The following is a 15,225-nucleotide window of genomic DNA, read 5'->3' on the forward strand; positions in this document are numbered from 1 at the left end:
CCCATATTTATGTCACTTCTAACTAGGTATATAAATTTCTTGCTTAAAAATGAAATTTGTTCATGTCTCCAACGATTTCATGTATGCCGATTTTATTGTTGTATGAAAATTTTAGCTGAGGAGGTGGGAAACAATATTAGAAACATCTTTCAAACTTTAAAAGACAAGACAAAAGACAAAAGTTGCTACGTCTCATGTTGCTTTACTGACAAATTTGATTGGATTCAGGAATTGATGCTGATACTTTTGTTGTAATGTCAATTATGTCGAAACATAAGCTACTCTACTTTCGAGTTGGTTGTATTCAAAAATGCTTTTCATCGTTTAAAAGCGTTTTCAGCTATCTCAAAAGCATAATGGTGTCCATATTCTAATAACAGAGGTTCTTGGATATGAATGCAGGGCAAATTTGGTGATAACACATATTGAAATAATAATCGAAAAATAATGTCTCTTTATATTCTCATATAACCGCGCTACAAATTTAAATTAATAAAAGAATTTAATACAATAATAAGTGGAAATTCAAAAGTCCATAAACACCCCCACTCTACATAACCAATACAGCAGCGAAGATCCCAGCGGCTACAGACGCGGAGGCTGAGAACCTGTTCAAAACAGCACCGTTAGCAGGAGCGGGAGCCTCGGAGGGAGGTCCAGAAACTGAAGATGGAGAAGTAGTCGGAGACGACGATAGGGGAGAAGGTGGAGTGTCAGCGACGGGAGATGTCGAAGGAGAAGCGGATGGTGAAGTGCTCGATGGAGAAGGAGCGGCGGCAGTAGGTGGAGTGCTCGACGGAGAAGGGGCGGCGGGAGATTTTTTGGGGGAAAGTGAGGGAGACTTGGCTGGTGACGATGCAGGGGATTGCGCCCAGGTCGAGGCCAGCAAGAGAGAAACCATTAGCACCAAAACGACGCCGAAGAATCGAGCCATTTGTAGAGAGAGAAACAGAACTCAAACAAAGATTTTTAGAGAGAGAGGAAGAGAGGAATTAAGTGATTGAGAGGCAACTGAATGAATGATGGTTTAAGGAGAAGGGCGGGGGGTTTATATAGGGGGAGGCGGAGGACACGTGGCTTTAAAGTACCGTTGGACGGTGAGATTTTCTGGCTGTGAAGGTTGGATGGTGGGGTTGGGAAACGTGTTACCAAACTCAGAGAAGATACGCGGTTTGTTTTATCGGGCTGGAATGTTGACCGTTGGATGGGTACCTTAGGTTATAACGGGTAGTTTTCCTACGGTGGAGATTGTAGGTTATCTGGCAGGTTCGCTTTGTTCTTTTCTGGCGGTACACATTGTAATTTCAATTTTAAAAGCAAACACGGCGCCTCTTCCAATTTAAGGGGTGACTTTTAAATTCATGTGTATTTAATATATGCTTTTATGGAGCCAATAAAAATTACTTTGTATTGAATAATTCTTTTTTATAATTTCTAAAAATTTTATAAAAGTCTTGTAGTATTCAATTATGACTTTCTACACGTTTAAAAACTTTATATTCAAAAGTTCATTAATTTAAAAAGATTTTAAAAAGTCATAAACTTTCATAGATGTTGAGAATTTTTATGTTATATTTTCATCATAACAAATCCAATCTCGTCTCTTAAGATTTTGATGGACTTTCAAAGACTTTTATACTCTATCACCCACAATGATGCAATGAAGATCACAATTTCCACTTCTGCCACACCTCCACCTAATTATGACCATCCTCGTCACCATATTGCCAACATTGCCTCTATCATTGCCACCACCACCACTATCGTATCACTTTTTCTACCATCATTTTGTCATACTATTAATCACAATCTTTAGGGCTGGTTTGGTATTGCTGTGCTTTGAAAAAAAGCTGTTGTGAGAATAAGCGGCTGTGCTGTGAGAATAAGCGGTTATGAAATAAATCAGCAAAGTGTTTGGTAAACTTTTTTGTAAAAGTGCTTTTGGAAAGAAAAAAAAGCAGTCTGATAGTGGGTCTTTTCATTAAAGGAGCACTGTAGCTTCGTGTGCTTTGAAAAAAAACCAGTTTTCCAAAGCTGCAAATAGCAGCTTCAGCTTTTTCCTTTGATTTCAGCTTATTCTCACAGTAGCTTCCAAAATAAGCCATTTTTTGTCAATTTACCAAACACCTAAAACCCTCACAGCTTTTTTTCATGGGTATTTTTTTTTTAAGCACCTCACTCCCAAACCTGGTCTTATGCTGCCATTGACACGCCTACCATGATCCCACCTATAGTATGACCATGTTACCTTGCCTACCACCACCACTCCCACCACTACCTCTACTACCCCTTATCACGGTCATCAACACCATAACCTTCTACGGTCACCTTACTGTCGTCACCCCCCCCCCCATGACCACTACTAACACCACCATCATCATGATCGCCACCTTTACTCCCGTCTTACCTTGCCCATCACCACCACCCAAACCCTCACTCCACCACCCAAACACCACATTTTAATTTCCTTTTAAACTCTACATATGTCTATCGTTTTTGTTTTTTTGTTTTTTCTTTTGTCAAAGTCTATCTTAAACTCCATAAAATTTGTAGAAATCTAGCATTAAAAAGTTATTAAATTTCCTGGAATTTTTATTAGTCAATAGAAATTTACAAAATCTACAAAAGTCTATCACATTAAAAAAAATAAATAAATAAAAAAAAATCCTTGCAAAATCTATATAAATCTTAATACAATACACACCCGCAGTGCAGAATTGAAAAATTGGAAGATAGCGCATTTGTCGTCTACAAATATTACTTTTAATTTATATATTAAGAAATAAATTTGATTCTTTTAGTTATAGGATTTAGTTGGATCCATTCATCAATGAATTTGATTTAATTGGAATCATTCACATATTTTTGTACTGCATTTAATAACGTATTATGTGATGCACTCATTCGACATTTGAAACAAAATTATTTATTAATGTGATGATAACACATCAATTGTTATATCATGTGATATAAAAATGTTAGTGCCGGAGCAGGAAATAAAAATCTAAAATTTTGGTTCACCCAGATTTGATCCATCAAGGTCCAGTAGCCCGGCCCTCATGGTCAGGTTTGGGCCTAAGGATTGAAGGTTTTGCCCAAACAAAGAAATTTAAACGAATAAATGTGTTGGGCTTAAGCCGAGCCAGTCAAAATGTAAATGAGTGCATCAGTGGAACAAAATGCAATTAGGGGCGAAAATTGCATTTTTTTTTTTTATACATATATTTTTTGTATTCCGGTCTAAATCTTCAGAAAATTGCAACTGGGCGATGACTTGATGAACACGAAATCTGTTGCAATCGATCGGAGTTCCTACGAGAGTACCACGACGCGTCGGATGCTTAGCTCGGATCGGTGAAAGCTACTTTCCAACAGCTAAGCGTATTTGTAAGCAGAAACTAGAAGCCCTGTAATAAACACATTCTACAGCGATTACATAATCTCTTTTCCCCTTTCCTTTCAGTTGAAGCAAAGTTCGTACTGCAACCGCAGAATAAAGATGTACATCGATCTAGAGTTCTCAAATGCAGTATGCTGGTACGCTTGCTGGTCGATAGACGAAAGTTCTAACGGTGTGAGAATAGCCAGATGGGTGATTATAAGTGAACTTAACGCCTGAGCTACCACCCCCAAGATGGCTGCAGTGCTCATGGAAGCTACTGATAGGTCGTGCCAGGCATGCATCCCACCTGTCACTCTCGGGCATCGTCTCCGCCACTGTATATACCCCCTTATCATTCGTGAATGCCTGGTAATTTAGAACTTCACCTGATTTCGTAACGCATAGTACAGCTACCTCAGCACCTGCACCACGATGAATCAAAGCTCAAAACCATTAATTTCTCCCTTCTACATTGTAAATGCACCCTAGATAGCGGTTAAAAGCTTAAACACCCACTATACCATTTTAACTTTCATTACCAGCTTCAAATGATCAAAGTCACCAGAAGATCGCACGGATGTGGACTTATCATAGTATCATGTATCAGGTGGACACAAAAACTAATAGATGTAATCACCAACGAAGAGGTTTTAGAAAAGCACATTGGGACGAATAAACTACATTTTGTTTTCATGGTTTATATATTATAAGTTGCTAAAATCCTAAACTGTATCAGAGTCATGAAAACAAATACCAACTTGTATATTGTGTTAGTGAGGATGTCCTAATGCTTTAAAGGGTCCAACTTTATCCAACTAGATCAACCTCCAGATCAAGTGTAAAATGATGCATGAACATGATGAAATCGTAGTTATGGAAACGAGAGACACAATTTTGTTTTCCTATTTAGCAAATGTGAAATGCAATTTCTTATTTCTAGGCATTTTTATGCATTTAATGTACATGATCACCACTTCTTGATTATCACACGGTATTCTTGATGAAGTACAAACGCATAGAAATCAAATTGTTCAAGTATAAGAATGGTACAGTAGCGATTTTGGAATGATATAAGACCTACTTTTCATTGTGTGATCCACCTACTTTTCATTCTTTGTATGTTAGTAAACGCATGATATGTCAGGAATGAGAATGATAGCATCCCTTTCATTCCCATTACTAACAACCAAACATGCCATTAGGTGACAAATTCAAATTGGAATATGAGAAGACTTTGTGCTGTACAATGACATAAAATCATTGCTCTAGCTGTGTGACCTTTAACATAAGAGGTCAATACCCGGGTTTGTCAATACAAAACCTATAAGTTAACTTCCAAAGATTTGCTATTGTTCCAAGGACTAGGCGAAAACCAGAAATTCTAATACATCTTCATATCTATGAAGCGAAAAGAATTCCAAACCCGTTAATCATATCGCTCAAACTAAACCATTACAAACAAAAACCAATGCAGAACAATACAATTACATAAACTCAGAGTAGGCAACACAATATAACCAGAGATATTTTCAATTTTTCTGTCTCAGAAAAATCATGTCAATACAATCTAATTACGCTCTTAAACAAGCTCGCAAACCACATCCGAAAAACATCAATGGAAAAAATGAACAATGTTTATGATCATCACCAACCCATAAAAATTACAGCCCAGTTACTTGAACAGATGAACGAGAAATGATCAAAAACTAAAAATTAACAAGCCAAAGATAAAAACCCAGCTCAGAATTTTCACAACTAACAAATAAATAAATGGGTATTGGGTGGGTTGAGCAAGGAGAGACAGAAGATGACCTTCTAGAACATGATCTTCGGGTCCGATGGCGGAGTCGCCACAGACATCGCAAACAACTCTGCCGTGGATTTCACCGGTCCAGGCTCCGACGCCGGAAATCAAGACTGTGAAGATAACAAACCCCACGGCCACCGTCAGCTCCTTCTTCGTCTGCGCTTCCATGGCTCTGCTATCTCTGCTCTATCGGGTTCTAATTCTAAACGCCCACAGCTCACTGTTTCTTCGAAATATTAATACGCAAAGCAAAGGGAAAAGCATTGTCTGCCCTCACATTTTCGTGCTCTCCTGTGTTCATAGTTTTATATTATTATTTATTTTTATCTTATTCTTTTTATAAAAAATAATATAAAATATTAACGTGACTTAATCGTTACTATACAAAACAAAAAAAGCATGAAATAGCACGGAAAATAGAAGGGCGGACAATCCTTGTCCAAGCAAAGGTATGAGTCTACACTTCGGCTCTGTCCCACTGGGCCCTACTCTATGGTTACGGAACCTACTGTTCCTTTTGCTTTGTTTAGCCTTTAGTGTCGATAGCGTGCCCTACTCTATGGTTACGGAACCTACTGTTCCTTTTGCTTTGTTCAGCCTTTAGTGTCGATAGCGTGCCAAAGTATACATAAAAGGGGACACAGATCCTCTCCGGGCCTATCCATCCGGAGCTCAAAGATCAAATAATTCTGGTTTTAAAATTTGATCCTATGGTTAAAGATTGAAAACTTTTTAAAGTTGTAATAATTTTTTATCGTAATATCAAATTTTAAAGGTCAAGATTATTTGATTCTTGGGCTCTGATGTAGTTCTGGAGAGGATTTGCTCCTACATAAAAGATGTCAAGATGATTTTTTTACCATTGTCATTACTCATTATATCAATTATTATTCATTTTTTGTACCCCCTTTGTTTAGCGTTTTGTCTTATTGGGTGTTGGGTCCCACATATGTTTCAGGAGGTGACTTATAAGTTTTGAGAAAAGAGAGTTCACAAGTCAAAGTGAAACAAATTTGAGTTTTAAGAAGTAAAATGATGACTTTTGAGTTACAAGGGGTAAAATAAGATCAAAATAGAGTTCTAAAAAGCGTAACTAAAAATAAGCATGGAATATAATAGTTCTACATTATTTATATTCTTTGAATGCTACACATTATTGAAGCTACATCTCAATTTCGTACTCAAAAAAAAAAAAATCACATGTTTTATTTATTTTTAAGATGAAGGGGTAGGCTTACCCTCACAATGAACTAGAAATAATGTGGTTTCAATTTGCATTTGGCGAGAATCGAATTTAAAACCTCTCACTTACAAATGAAGATGAATACTACTAAATTGTAGTACTAAGTGACAATTTCACATGTATTAATTAGCTTGTAACACAATTTTTTTTAACGTGGAATTTGGAAAAATTAAATAACAAACATGAACAAAGGAAAAAGAGTGTGATTACCCTAAATATCCTCATTCCTATTGAATAGGAAAAATCATCGTACAATATTTAATAATAATAGTTTCATTATGTATAGGTAAATTTTATTTGAACCCATATAACATTTTTCTACACCCAACTTATTCTTTACACCTATATTATTTTTAATTAAAGGTTTAATATATATTTAAACTCAAATTTACTACCTAAACTACCCACATAAACCCAATTCAAAATATATATTTATATTTACACCCATTCCTTACCAATTTTCTTGGTGAACTTGGACTTCGCGAGCTTCTTGATCACCTTACTTCTGGGGTTTGCTATTACAAGCTAATAGAACAGAAGAAAGAATAAAACATAAGCTCATGATCAAACAAAAATATGAACCATATCAAACAGAACTAGTCTACCATAATATCATACCTTGAGACCCTTTCTATCTACATTTTTCTGGACCTCTTCAAGCATGGTGATCCCGCTAGTATCGATGGTTCCAACAGCTGTAATTTGATTTTAATTTTAGCATTAGACTCGTAGTAAAGCTTAATGGCAGATATCGTAAAAGTTTAATTTGTGACCGTTGCAGATTGATCACTTACTGCCAATATCTATTATAACATAGTGTAAGCTTGTTTCTCCCATTTTATCTTGTCTTCCTCCCCATGTACCACTTTGAGATCCTGTGAACCAGATTTTGAGCATAGATTAAATCTCTATCTCGCTGACTACGTTGTTTTCATATGTCGATATCTAACTTGTATTTTATTACCTTTCCCTTAAATAGTTTGCATTAACAAAAGTAGATATTAGTGCATCAATTTGAAGAATAAGAACTCGTGGAATATTATGCACAACGTATGATCAATGCTTCTACAAATCGACGATGGGGTCTCATCACTGGACAAAGAGGATACTTGACATCTCCTTTCCTCACCACGGCATTCAAGGTCATGGCTCCTCTGTTTGTTGTTTATCCAAGGCGTTTGACTTCCATTGGAATTATTCTTCTGTCAAGTTTGAAGATTAAGCTACTTCCTCAAGATGAAATAGATATTGAGCTTTATATGCTTGGAAAGTTCTGGATGTCTAGTTTATGAAGAATTTTACGGTTCCTGATTTTCGATTTTTCTAAAAGATGTTATTGCTATTTTTAGTGCAGACAACACATAATGATGATTTCTTGCAAATAAATGGCTCAGATAAATGTTGATTAATTGCGTGATGAAAGTAGGATAAACATTGCGTGATAGTAGAATTTGATTATTTGGGATGTGGGTTTACTGATAAATTTTGATTTTATTGTTAATTTCATCTTGTATTTGGTGGTAATTATGCAATAGGGTAAAAAAAAAATTCACAATTAAAACTTAAGTTAGGGGTAGAAAGAGGTTATATGGGTTCAAATAAAATTTCCCTTATGTTTATTACTATTTAAATATTATTATTCTTTAAATCATTTAATGAAGTGGAAGAGTGCATCCGGCGTGTTGTGTGACCGCCGTATGCCACTGAAGCTCAAGGGAAAATTTTATAGGACGGCAATAAGGCCGGCGATGCTGTATGGCACAGAATGTTGGGCGGTGAAGCATCAACACGTACACAAAATGGGTGTAGCGGAGATGAGGATGCTTCGTTGGATGTGTGGGCACACGAGAAAGGATAAGATTAGGAATGAGGATATCCGGGGTAAAGTAGGAGTAGCCGAAATTGAAGGAAAGATGAGAGAAAATCGGTTACGGTGGTTTGGACATGTGCAAAGAAGGCCTACTGACGCTCCGATTAGAAGATGCGACTATGGGACAGAGGTTCAGGGCCGAAGGGGTAGAGGAAGACCTAGGAAAACTTTGGAAGAGACTCTAAGAAAAGACTTAGAGTACTTGGATCTAACGAAGGACATGACACAGGACCGAGCACAATGGCGTTCTAAGATTCATGTAGCCGATCCCACTCAGTGACTTGGATTTTCCAAGTCTCCAACCGAGAAGTTTTCCTCACTCAGGAAATTAAGGGAACACTACCTCAACCTACATGCTCCACTCACAAAGCTCCAACAAAAGAAAATTCAAAGAACTTAGCGAAGAAGGCTTTGGTGTATTTAACACAATACGTTGAAATGAAGGAAAGCCTATTTATTGATATCCCCGATAAGCTACAAATATGTACATATACATGAGTCAAAATAAACAAACAAGAGAGAGCCTTCACAAATGTTGCTTAGGAGAAGTCGCAGCAGTCGGTAGAGCCCCAGAAAGAGAAGGCACCGGAGGGGGATCATTCGGAGCCTCAGTACTGGACAGAACCCTAGAAGAAGGAGGCATCAGAGGTTGATCATTTGGAGCTTCATTACGCGGTACAGCCCCAGAAGACGAAGGCAATAAATGCCTTTGGAACAAACCCACAAATCTCTGATGATCAAGTAAAACCTGACCATCAGATTCCTTCATATGGTCCAGCTTCCTCTTCATGTTTGTAGCATAGTCATGTGCGAGACGGTGCAACTGTTTATTCTCATGCTTGAGCCCTCTAATCTCCTGTTTGAGACTCATCACTTCAGCCGCCAATGATTCAACTTGGCGGGTTCGAGCAAATAGGCGTTGGGCCATATTAGACACAGAACCTGCACACTGAACACTGAGAGCCAGAGAATCCTTAACAGCTAACTCATCAGATCGTTTGGAAAGTAGTCTGTTATCTTTGGGAGTGAGAAGGTTCCTGGCCACCACCGCAGCGGTCATATCATTCTTCATAACGGAATCCCCAACGGTAAGAGGACCAGTAGGGGAGATGAAGGATGGGCGCCATATGTTGTCTGGAGAAGGCGGGGCTGCCTCTTCAACAAGGTTCAAGTCAAAACGACGGTCGGAGGGGCCAGACATTTTCAAAGGTGTTGAAGAGAGAAGAGGTCGAACAAATCAAGATCTTAGAAGTGTAAGAATGGAGCTTCTACTGGTGGAGATTCAAGTGTGCTTTGGAACTTAATGCCAGCCCCTATAAAAATCTGCACTCGACGGAGCTTCAGAAATCGAAGAGGCGCCTGCTCAGAAATCGAAGAGGCGTTTGCTTTCTCAAAAGTTGGGCTGCTCAGAGACCACGAGGGTCGATCTCAGAAATCGAAGAGGCGTCTGCTTTCTCAAAAGTTGGGCTGCTCAAAGACCACGAAGGCCGATCTCAGAAATCGAAGAGGCGCTTGCTTTCTCAAAAGTTGGGCTGCTCAGAGACTACGAGGGCCGATCTCAGAAATCGAAGAGGCACCTACTTTTCCAGCCTTGGCAGCACCTGTCACACGCACACTCAGCTTTGCGGAAATTATGGGCATTCTGTCGAAGACTTCTGGTGAAGTAGAAAGCACATGAGTCTTACTGTTCAATCACCCACTTCCCACACGCAATAGTAGCTCATGTGTATCACAGATAACTTTGCCAAAGTTCTCTGCCAAAGTTGAGCACGTGAAGCTTGCAGCTTCCACTACATCGCTCTGACCAAGACGGGTAAAAGAATAGCAAAGAAACAGCACTAACAAAGTTTAGACACATAAATTTTGAAGGTCTAGCTACCCCATATTATTACCCACAAGGGTAAAGGAACAGTATCACTGCTGGATAATTGGAAAGTCCCTGTGTGTCAACCTCTGTGCTTCGTGGCAAGGTAGACTACCAAACATACCCAACCTTTACTCACATTCGAGAAAACACTCCCAACAAGATTGCTTGCTCCAAAATCGAAGAGGCACCGTCCTCCGAATCTCGAGAGCCAGACTCCCAACATGACTACTTTCTCAAAAATCGAAGAGAGGGTAAAGGAACAGTACCATTGCTGGATAATTGGAAAGTCCCTGTGTGTCAACCTCTGTGCTTCGTGGCAAGGTAGACTAGCAAACATGCCCAACCTTTACTCACATTCGAGAAAACACTCCCAACAAGATTGCTTGCTCCAAAATCGAAGAGGCACCGCCCTCCGAATCTCGAGAGCCAGACTCCCAACATGATTACTTTCTCAAAAATCGAAGAGACACCGCTCTCCGAATCTCGAGAGCCAGACCCCCAGCATGATTGCTTTCTCAAAAATCGAAGAGACATCGTTCTCCGAATCTCGAGAGCCAGATCCCTGATAGGATTGCTTGTTCGAAAACCGAAGAGGCAACACTTTCCCAACTACAAGAGCCGGATCTCCTTGGATAAAGCTGTCTGTAATCTTCACACGCAACATCAGCTTTCCACATACCACAGACCACTTTTTCAAAGTGCTCTGACAGGGTAAAGGAATAGCATTACTACTTGTTGTTAAGGAGACTCCTATATATGTCAACATCCATCCCCAACGGACAGACAGACCTGCAAAAATGCTCAACCCTTCCTCATATATGAGAGGGCACTCTCAACGAAGCCTTTCGAAATATTCAGCTTTCTTTCCCCCCGATAATACCTCTGCAAACAAGTTATACTAGAGCAAGAATATCTCATATCATCAGGGTTAAAAGCAAGAGTATCCCATATCATGCTTTTTCCCTGTCTTTTCATTTGGCCTTGTTCTTACCTGCAAGACAAGGAGAAAGAGAGCAATCAGTCAGCACTTGGAATCAAGCTTCCAGCCAGGAACTGACTGCCTGGAACTTACTTACCTGGCATTGCTCTCGAGTACTCATCTTCAACATCTTATGCTTCCAGGGAAGATACCGCATCTGCCTGAGGAACAGATAGGGCAAGTGAGAAGGATACAAGGAAGCATGTGGAGACAAGCGTAACAGCACACGTGCCGATACATCCATTACTCTGTCAAAGCAAAAGTATCCCATATCAGTAGGGTCGAACGTACTCTAGATTTGATGGACTTGTTTTGACCCTCAAATTCTTCAGTCGGCCTTATACTCTGGAGGAAACCAGAAAACCCTCCAGCTCAGTTCAAGAATAAGCCTGTGGAAAGTTACTTCTTCAAAAGCAAAAGTATCCCATATCATCTCTTCTCATTTTTCTTCTCTTTATCCTTCATGCTGCCTGCAAGATAGGGAGAATGTGAACAATCAGCCGGAGCTCTGATTGCTTACCTTGTCTGTCACCTCTTTCAGCAAATCCCCTAGCTCGGCAACTTGAGGGACTCCTACTACATGGTTTGTATCGCGCTTGACCAAGCCTGAAACTACAAGTAAGCTTCAAGTGAAATTGATACATTACCTTGTGCATCTCCACCAGTTCAAGATACCACCCCTGGATGGAGGAAGAGTACTTCCAGAGAAGATGCCACATCTACCTATGAGACAGATAAGGCAAGTCAAGACGATACCACATTCCGATACTTAGAAGTTTCGTGATTACGAGATCATTCTCCCACAATATTTCCTAATGTCATTTGTACTAAATCATTCACCTGTACTCACTAAAGGAAAGCTTGAACCTATGTACTTGTGTAAACCCTTCACAATTAATGAGAACTCCTCTATTCCGTGGACGTAGCCAATCTGGGTGAACCACGTACATCTTGTGTTTGCTTTCCTATCTATATCCATTTATATACTTATCCACACTAATGATCGGAGCAATCTAGGATATATCGTGCAAGAGAACGGAGAATTAGAGAGAGACCGTTTTCGCTACCTAGGATATATCGTGCAAGAGAACGGAGAATTAGAGAGAGATCTCAACCATAGAATAGAAGTTGGATAGATGAAGTGTAAGAGTGCATCCGGCGGGTTGTGTGACCGTCGTAGGCCACTGAAGCTCAAGGGAAAATTTTATAGGACGGCAACAAGGCCAGCGATGTTGTATGGCACAGAATGTTGGGCGGTGAAGCATCAACACGTACACAAAATGGGTGTGGCGGAGACGAGGATGCTTCGTGGGATGTGTGGGCACACAAGAAATGATAAGATTGGAAATGAGGATATTCGAGGTAAAGTAGGAGTGGCCGAAATTGAAGGAAAGATGAGAGAAAATCGGTTCCAGTGATTTGGACATGTGCAAAGAAGGCCTACTGACGCTCCGGTTCGAAGATGTGACTACGGGACAGAGGTTCAGGGCCAAAGGGGTAGAGGTAGACCTAGGAAAACTTTGGAAGAGACTCTAAGAAAAGACTTAGAGTACTTGGTTCTAACGGAGGACATGACACAAAACCGAGCGCAATGGCGTTCTAGGATTCATATAGCCGACCCCACTTAGTGGGAAAAGGCTTTGTTGTTGTTGTTGTTGTTGTTGTTGTTGTTGCTTCTTACATGTCCGTTCGCCAGAGCGGTGTGGTTTAGTTCTCCGTTTGGTCTTTGGTTGTCCGGGAGTATTCGAATACTGCTTAAGGTTGGTTGCTTGTGGTGCTAGAGACTAAAGAGGTGGACTTTGAGTTGGCTTGTTTGATTATGTGGGGCATATGGCAAGAGAGGAACTCATGGGTGTGGAGGGGTTTCAAAGCGTTACCTATGGTCGTGTAGCAGAAGGTCTCTTCTTGGTTATCATCATTTCAGGCAGCGAATTGTGAACCTATTAGGAGGGGGTACTGCCCACTCCACGGTGGTCTCCTCCTAGTCAAGGGTGGGTTAAGATTAATACGGATCAGGGTCGGCCCAAGCCCAGTGTGAGCAGGGCGACCTTCCGGGGCCCAAAAAATTGGGGAAATCAAAATTATTAGGGTAGTATATTTATATATGTTTTTATAAGAGTATAAATTTATAAAATTTGGTTTAGTGACAAAGAAATTTAATTAGAACTTGTGGTTTTGTTGTTTAAAGTTAATGAAATGAGGAGGTCTTTGGTTCAAAACACCATGGATGTTTATCTACATTCCAATTTTTACAAATATTTTGCATAACTGTATAAATTTATAAATTTGGCTAAATGATCAAGAAGTTTAATTAGAAGCAATGATTTTTGTTATTTAAAATTAACGAGAGGTCCTAAGTTTGAAATGCTATGTGCATGTTTATTTTTTTCAATTTTTACAAATTTTTGTTTGGTTGTTAATTTATTTACTAGCTAGTAGTTATGTAGGTTGCTATTTTTAAACATATGTTCCAATTCAAGTCTAATCTTCAACAAAGAGTAACGCGTAGACTAACTTTTTAGACCAAATTTGCAAATAATATTAAGTGTCATCAAAAGGTTTAACTTAGTGTTCATTCATTACTTATACGTATCCTTGAAAACTCGAAATCATTATTATTATTTTAGTCTTATATATTGACGAGGTTAGTAAATAAGAAAAAATATCTCACGATTTATACAAAAACACTTTAAAAGTTCAGATGGAAAACAAAACTCATAATCTATCTATTTATAAGCCCGAAGTTTTTTGGTTTCCTTCTCTCGATACAAAATAAATTAGTTATTCCGTGTTTCTAATTTATTGAGTTTGAAGTGTTTTTCTAAATATAATTTTATCGATGTCTTGCGTGTGAAAACAAATATTTTTTTTTTTATATGAAGTGAGGGCACATTTTTTGGCGTCGCTCCAGGGCTCAAAAATCTCTGAACCGGCCCTGATATGGATGGGGCGGTGAAGGGCCATACTAATATAGGGGGTGTTGGAGTGGTGTCGCGGGACTGGAGGGGAGGATTTTTAGCGGCAGGGGAGCAACAATTTTCAGGGGTTACTTTGGTGCCGCTCCTGGAGCTGTTTGCAGTGCGGTATGGTTTGCAGGTAGCACAATTGCAAGGCTTTCAACAGGTTGTGGTTGAAAGTGATTCGCAGAAGGTTATTGCAGTTCTTAATGGGACCTATGCAGATTCATCGGCTTTAGGTATGATCGCGGAGGATGTGTTGCAACTAGCTTCCAACTTTTCTAGGGTGAAATTTATTCATGCCTCTCGTTTATGTAATGGGGTTGCCCACCATCTTGCTAAGTTTGCTTTGTCTAGTAGCAATAATCTAGTTTGGATTGAGGAGCCTCCTACTCTCATTCATGACCTCCTCCTCCAAGACATATGTAACTCAAAATGAGTTTAGTTAATCAATACAATGCTTCCTTTAAAAATTTAAAAAAAAAAAGAATAAGTCATCATTTTCTTAAAAGTATATGAATGTCTTCGAATCAAATTAATTTTTCTGAAAAAGAAATTTATATGAAAATAAATGATTCCATTTATAATATTTATACAATGAAATGACACATTAGTAGGAAATGAGAACTTTCCTCCTTATCCTCTTCAAAAAAAAAAGAACTTTCTTCCTTATTTGAAATATCATGGTAAATCAATTATTTTTTAAGAGATCGATCCAACAAATATTTCCATTTGAGGGACAATTCTACGGACCACACTCTTCATTGTTTTTTTTTTATGATTATTTTTGGGCAAAAAATGTATTTTAATGATTCGAATCATCTATCTGTAGCACTTGTTGATTTATGAAGTTTGACGATCAAAATAGAAATTTCCGGTTATTTTCAATTATTTGATATTTTTCTTGATTTTTCTATGACATTTGTATATTCAATAGCATTAGTTATTTTCAAATTGAGTAGGGCCTATTTGGAACGACATTTGTAAGAATTACTTTTGTTCATAAGCGCTTTTAACCGAAGTGCTTAAGGTCAACTTCTAATAGAAAACCAAACCCATAAGCAATCCAAATTGGCCAAATTTATGTTTTTTCAAACCAAAATAAAACAAAACCCAATAT

General features: G+C 38.8%; 3 protein-coding genes across 3 annotated transcripts; 1 reads left to right on the forward strand and 2 right to left on the reverse strand.

Annotated features, from left to right (window-relative positions):
• Nucleotides 1-550: 550 nt before the first annotated feature.
• On the reverse strand, nucleotides 551-934 carry LOC103448573 (classical arabinogalactan protein 1-like). The gene has a single exon (XM_008387841.2). The coding sequence runs from the start codon at nucleotides 932-934 to the stop codon at nucleotides 551-553; it is 384 nt and encodes a 127-aa protein (XP_008386063.2).
• A 2,174-nt stretch (nucleotides 935-3,108) lies between these two features.
• LOC108174478 (uncharacterized) lies at nucleotides 3,109-5,471 on the reverse strand. Its single transcript, XM_070808633.1, has 2 exons — nucleotides 5,195-5,471; nucleotides 3,109-3,804 (listed from the first exon to the last, which is right to left on the reverse strand). Exons 1-2 carry the CDS (start codon nucleotides 5,355-5,357, stop codon nucleotides 3,521-3,523), a joined length of 447 nt encoding a protein of 148 aa, XP_070664734.1. The 5' UTR covers nucleotides 5,358-5,471; the 3' UTR covers nucleotides 3,109-3,520.
• Nucleotides 5,472-14,088: 8,617 nt separating this feature from the next.
• On the forward strand, nucleotides 14,089-14,544 carry LOC139189525 (uncharacterized). The gene has a single exon (XM_070808491.1). It carries the CDS (start codon nucleotides 14,089-14,091, stop codon nucleotides 14,542-14,544), a length of 456 nt encoding a protein of 151 aa, XP_070664592.1.
• Nucleotides 14,545-15,225: the final 681 nt, after the last annotated feature.

Source organism: Malus domestica, chromosome 11 (genome assembly GCF_042453785.1).
Source record: "Malus domestica chromosome 11, GDT2T_hap1".
Taxonomy (NCBI): Eukaryota; Viridiplantae; Streptophyta; class Magnoliopsida; order Rosales; family Rosaceae; genus Malus; species Malus domestica.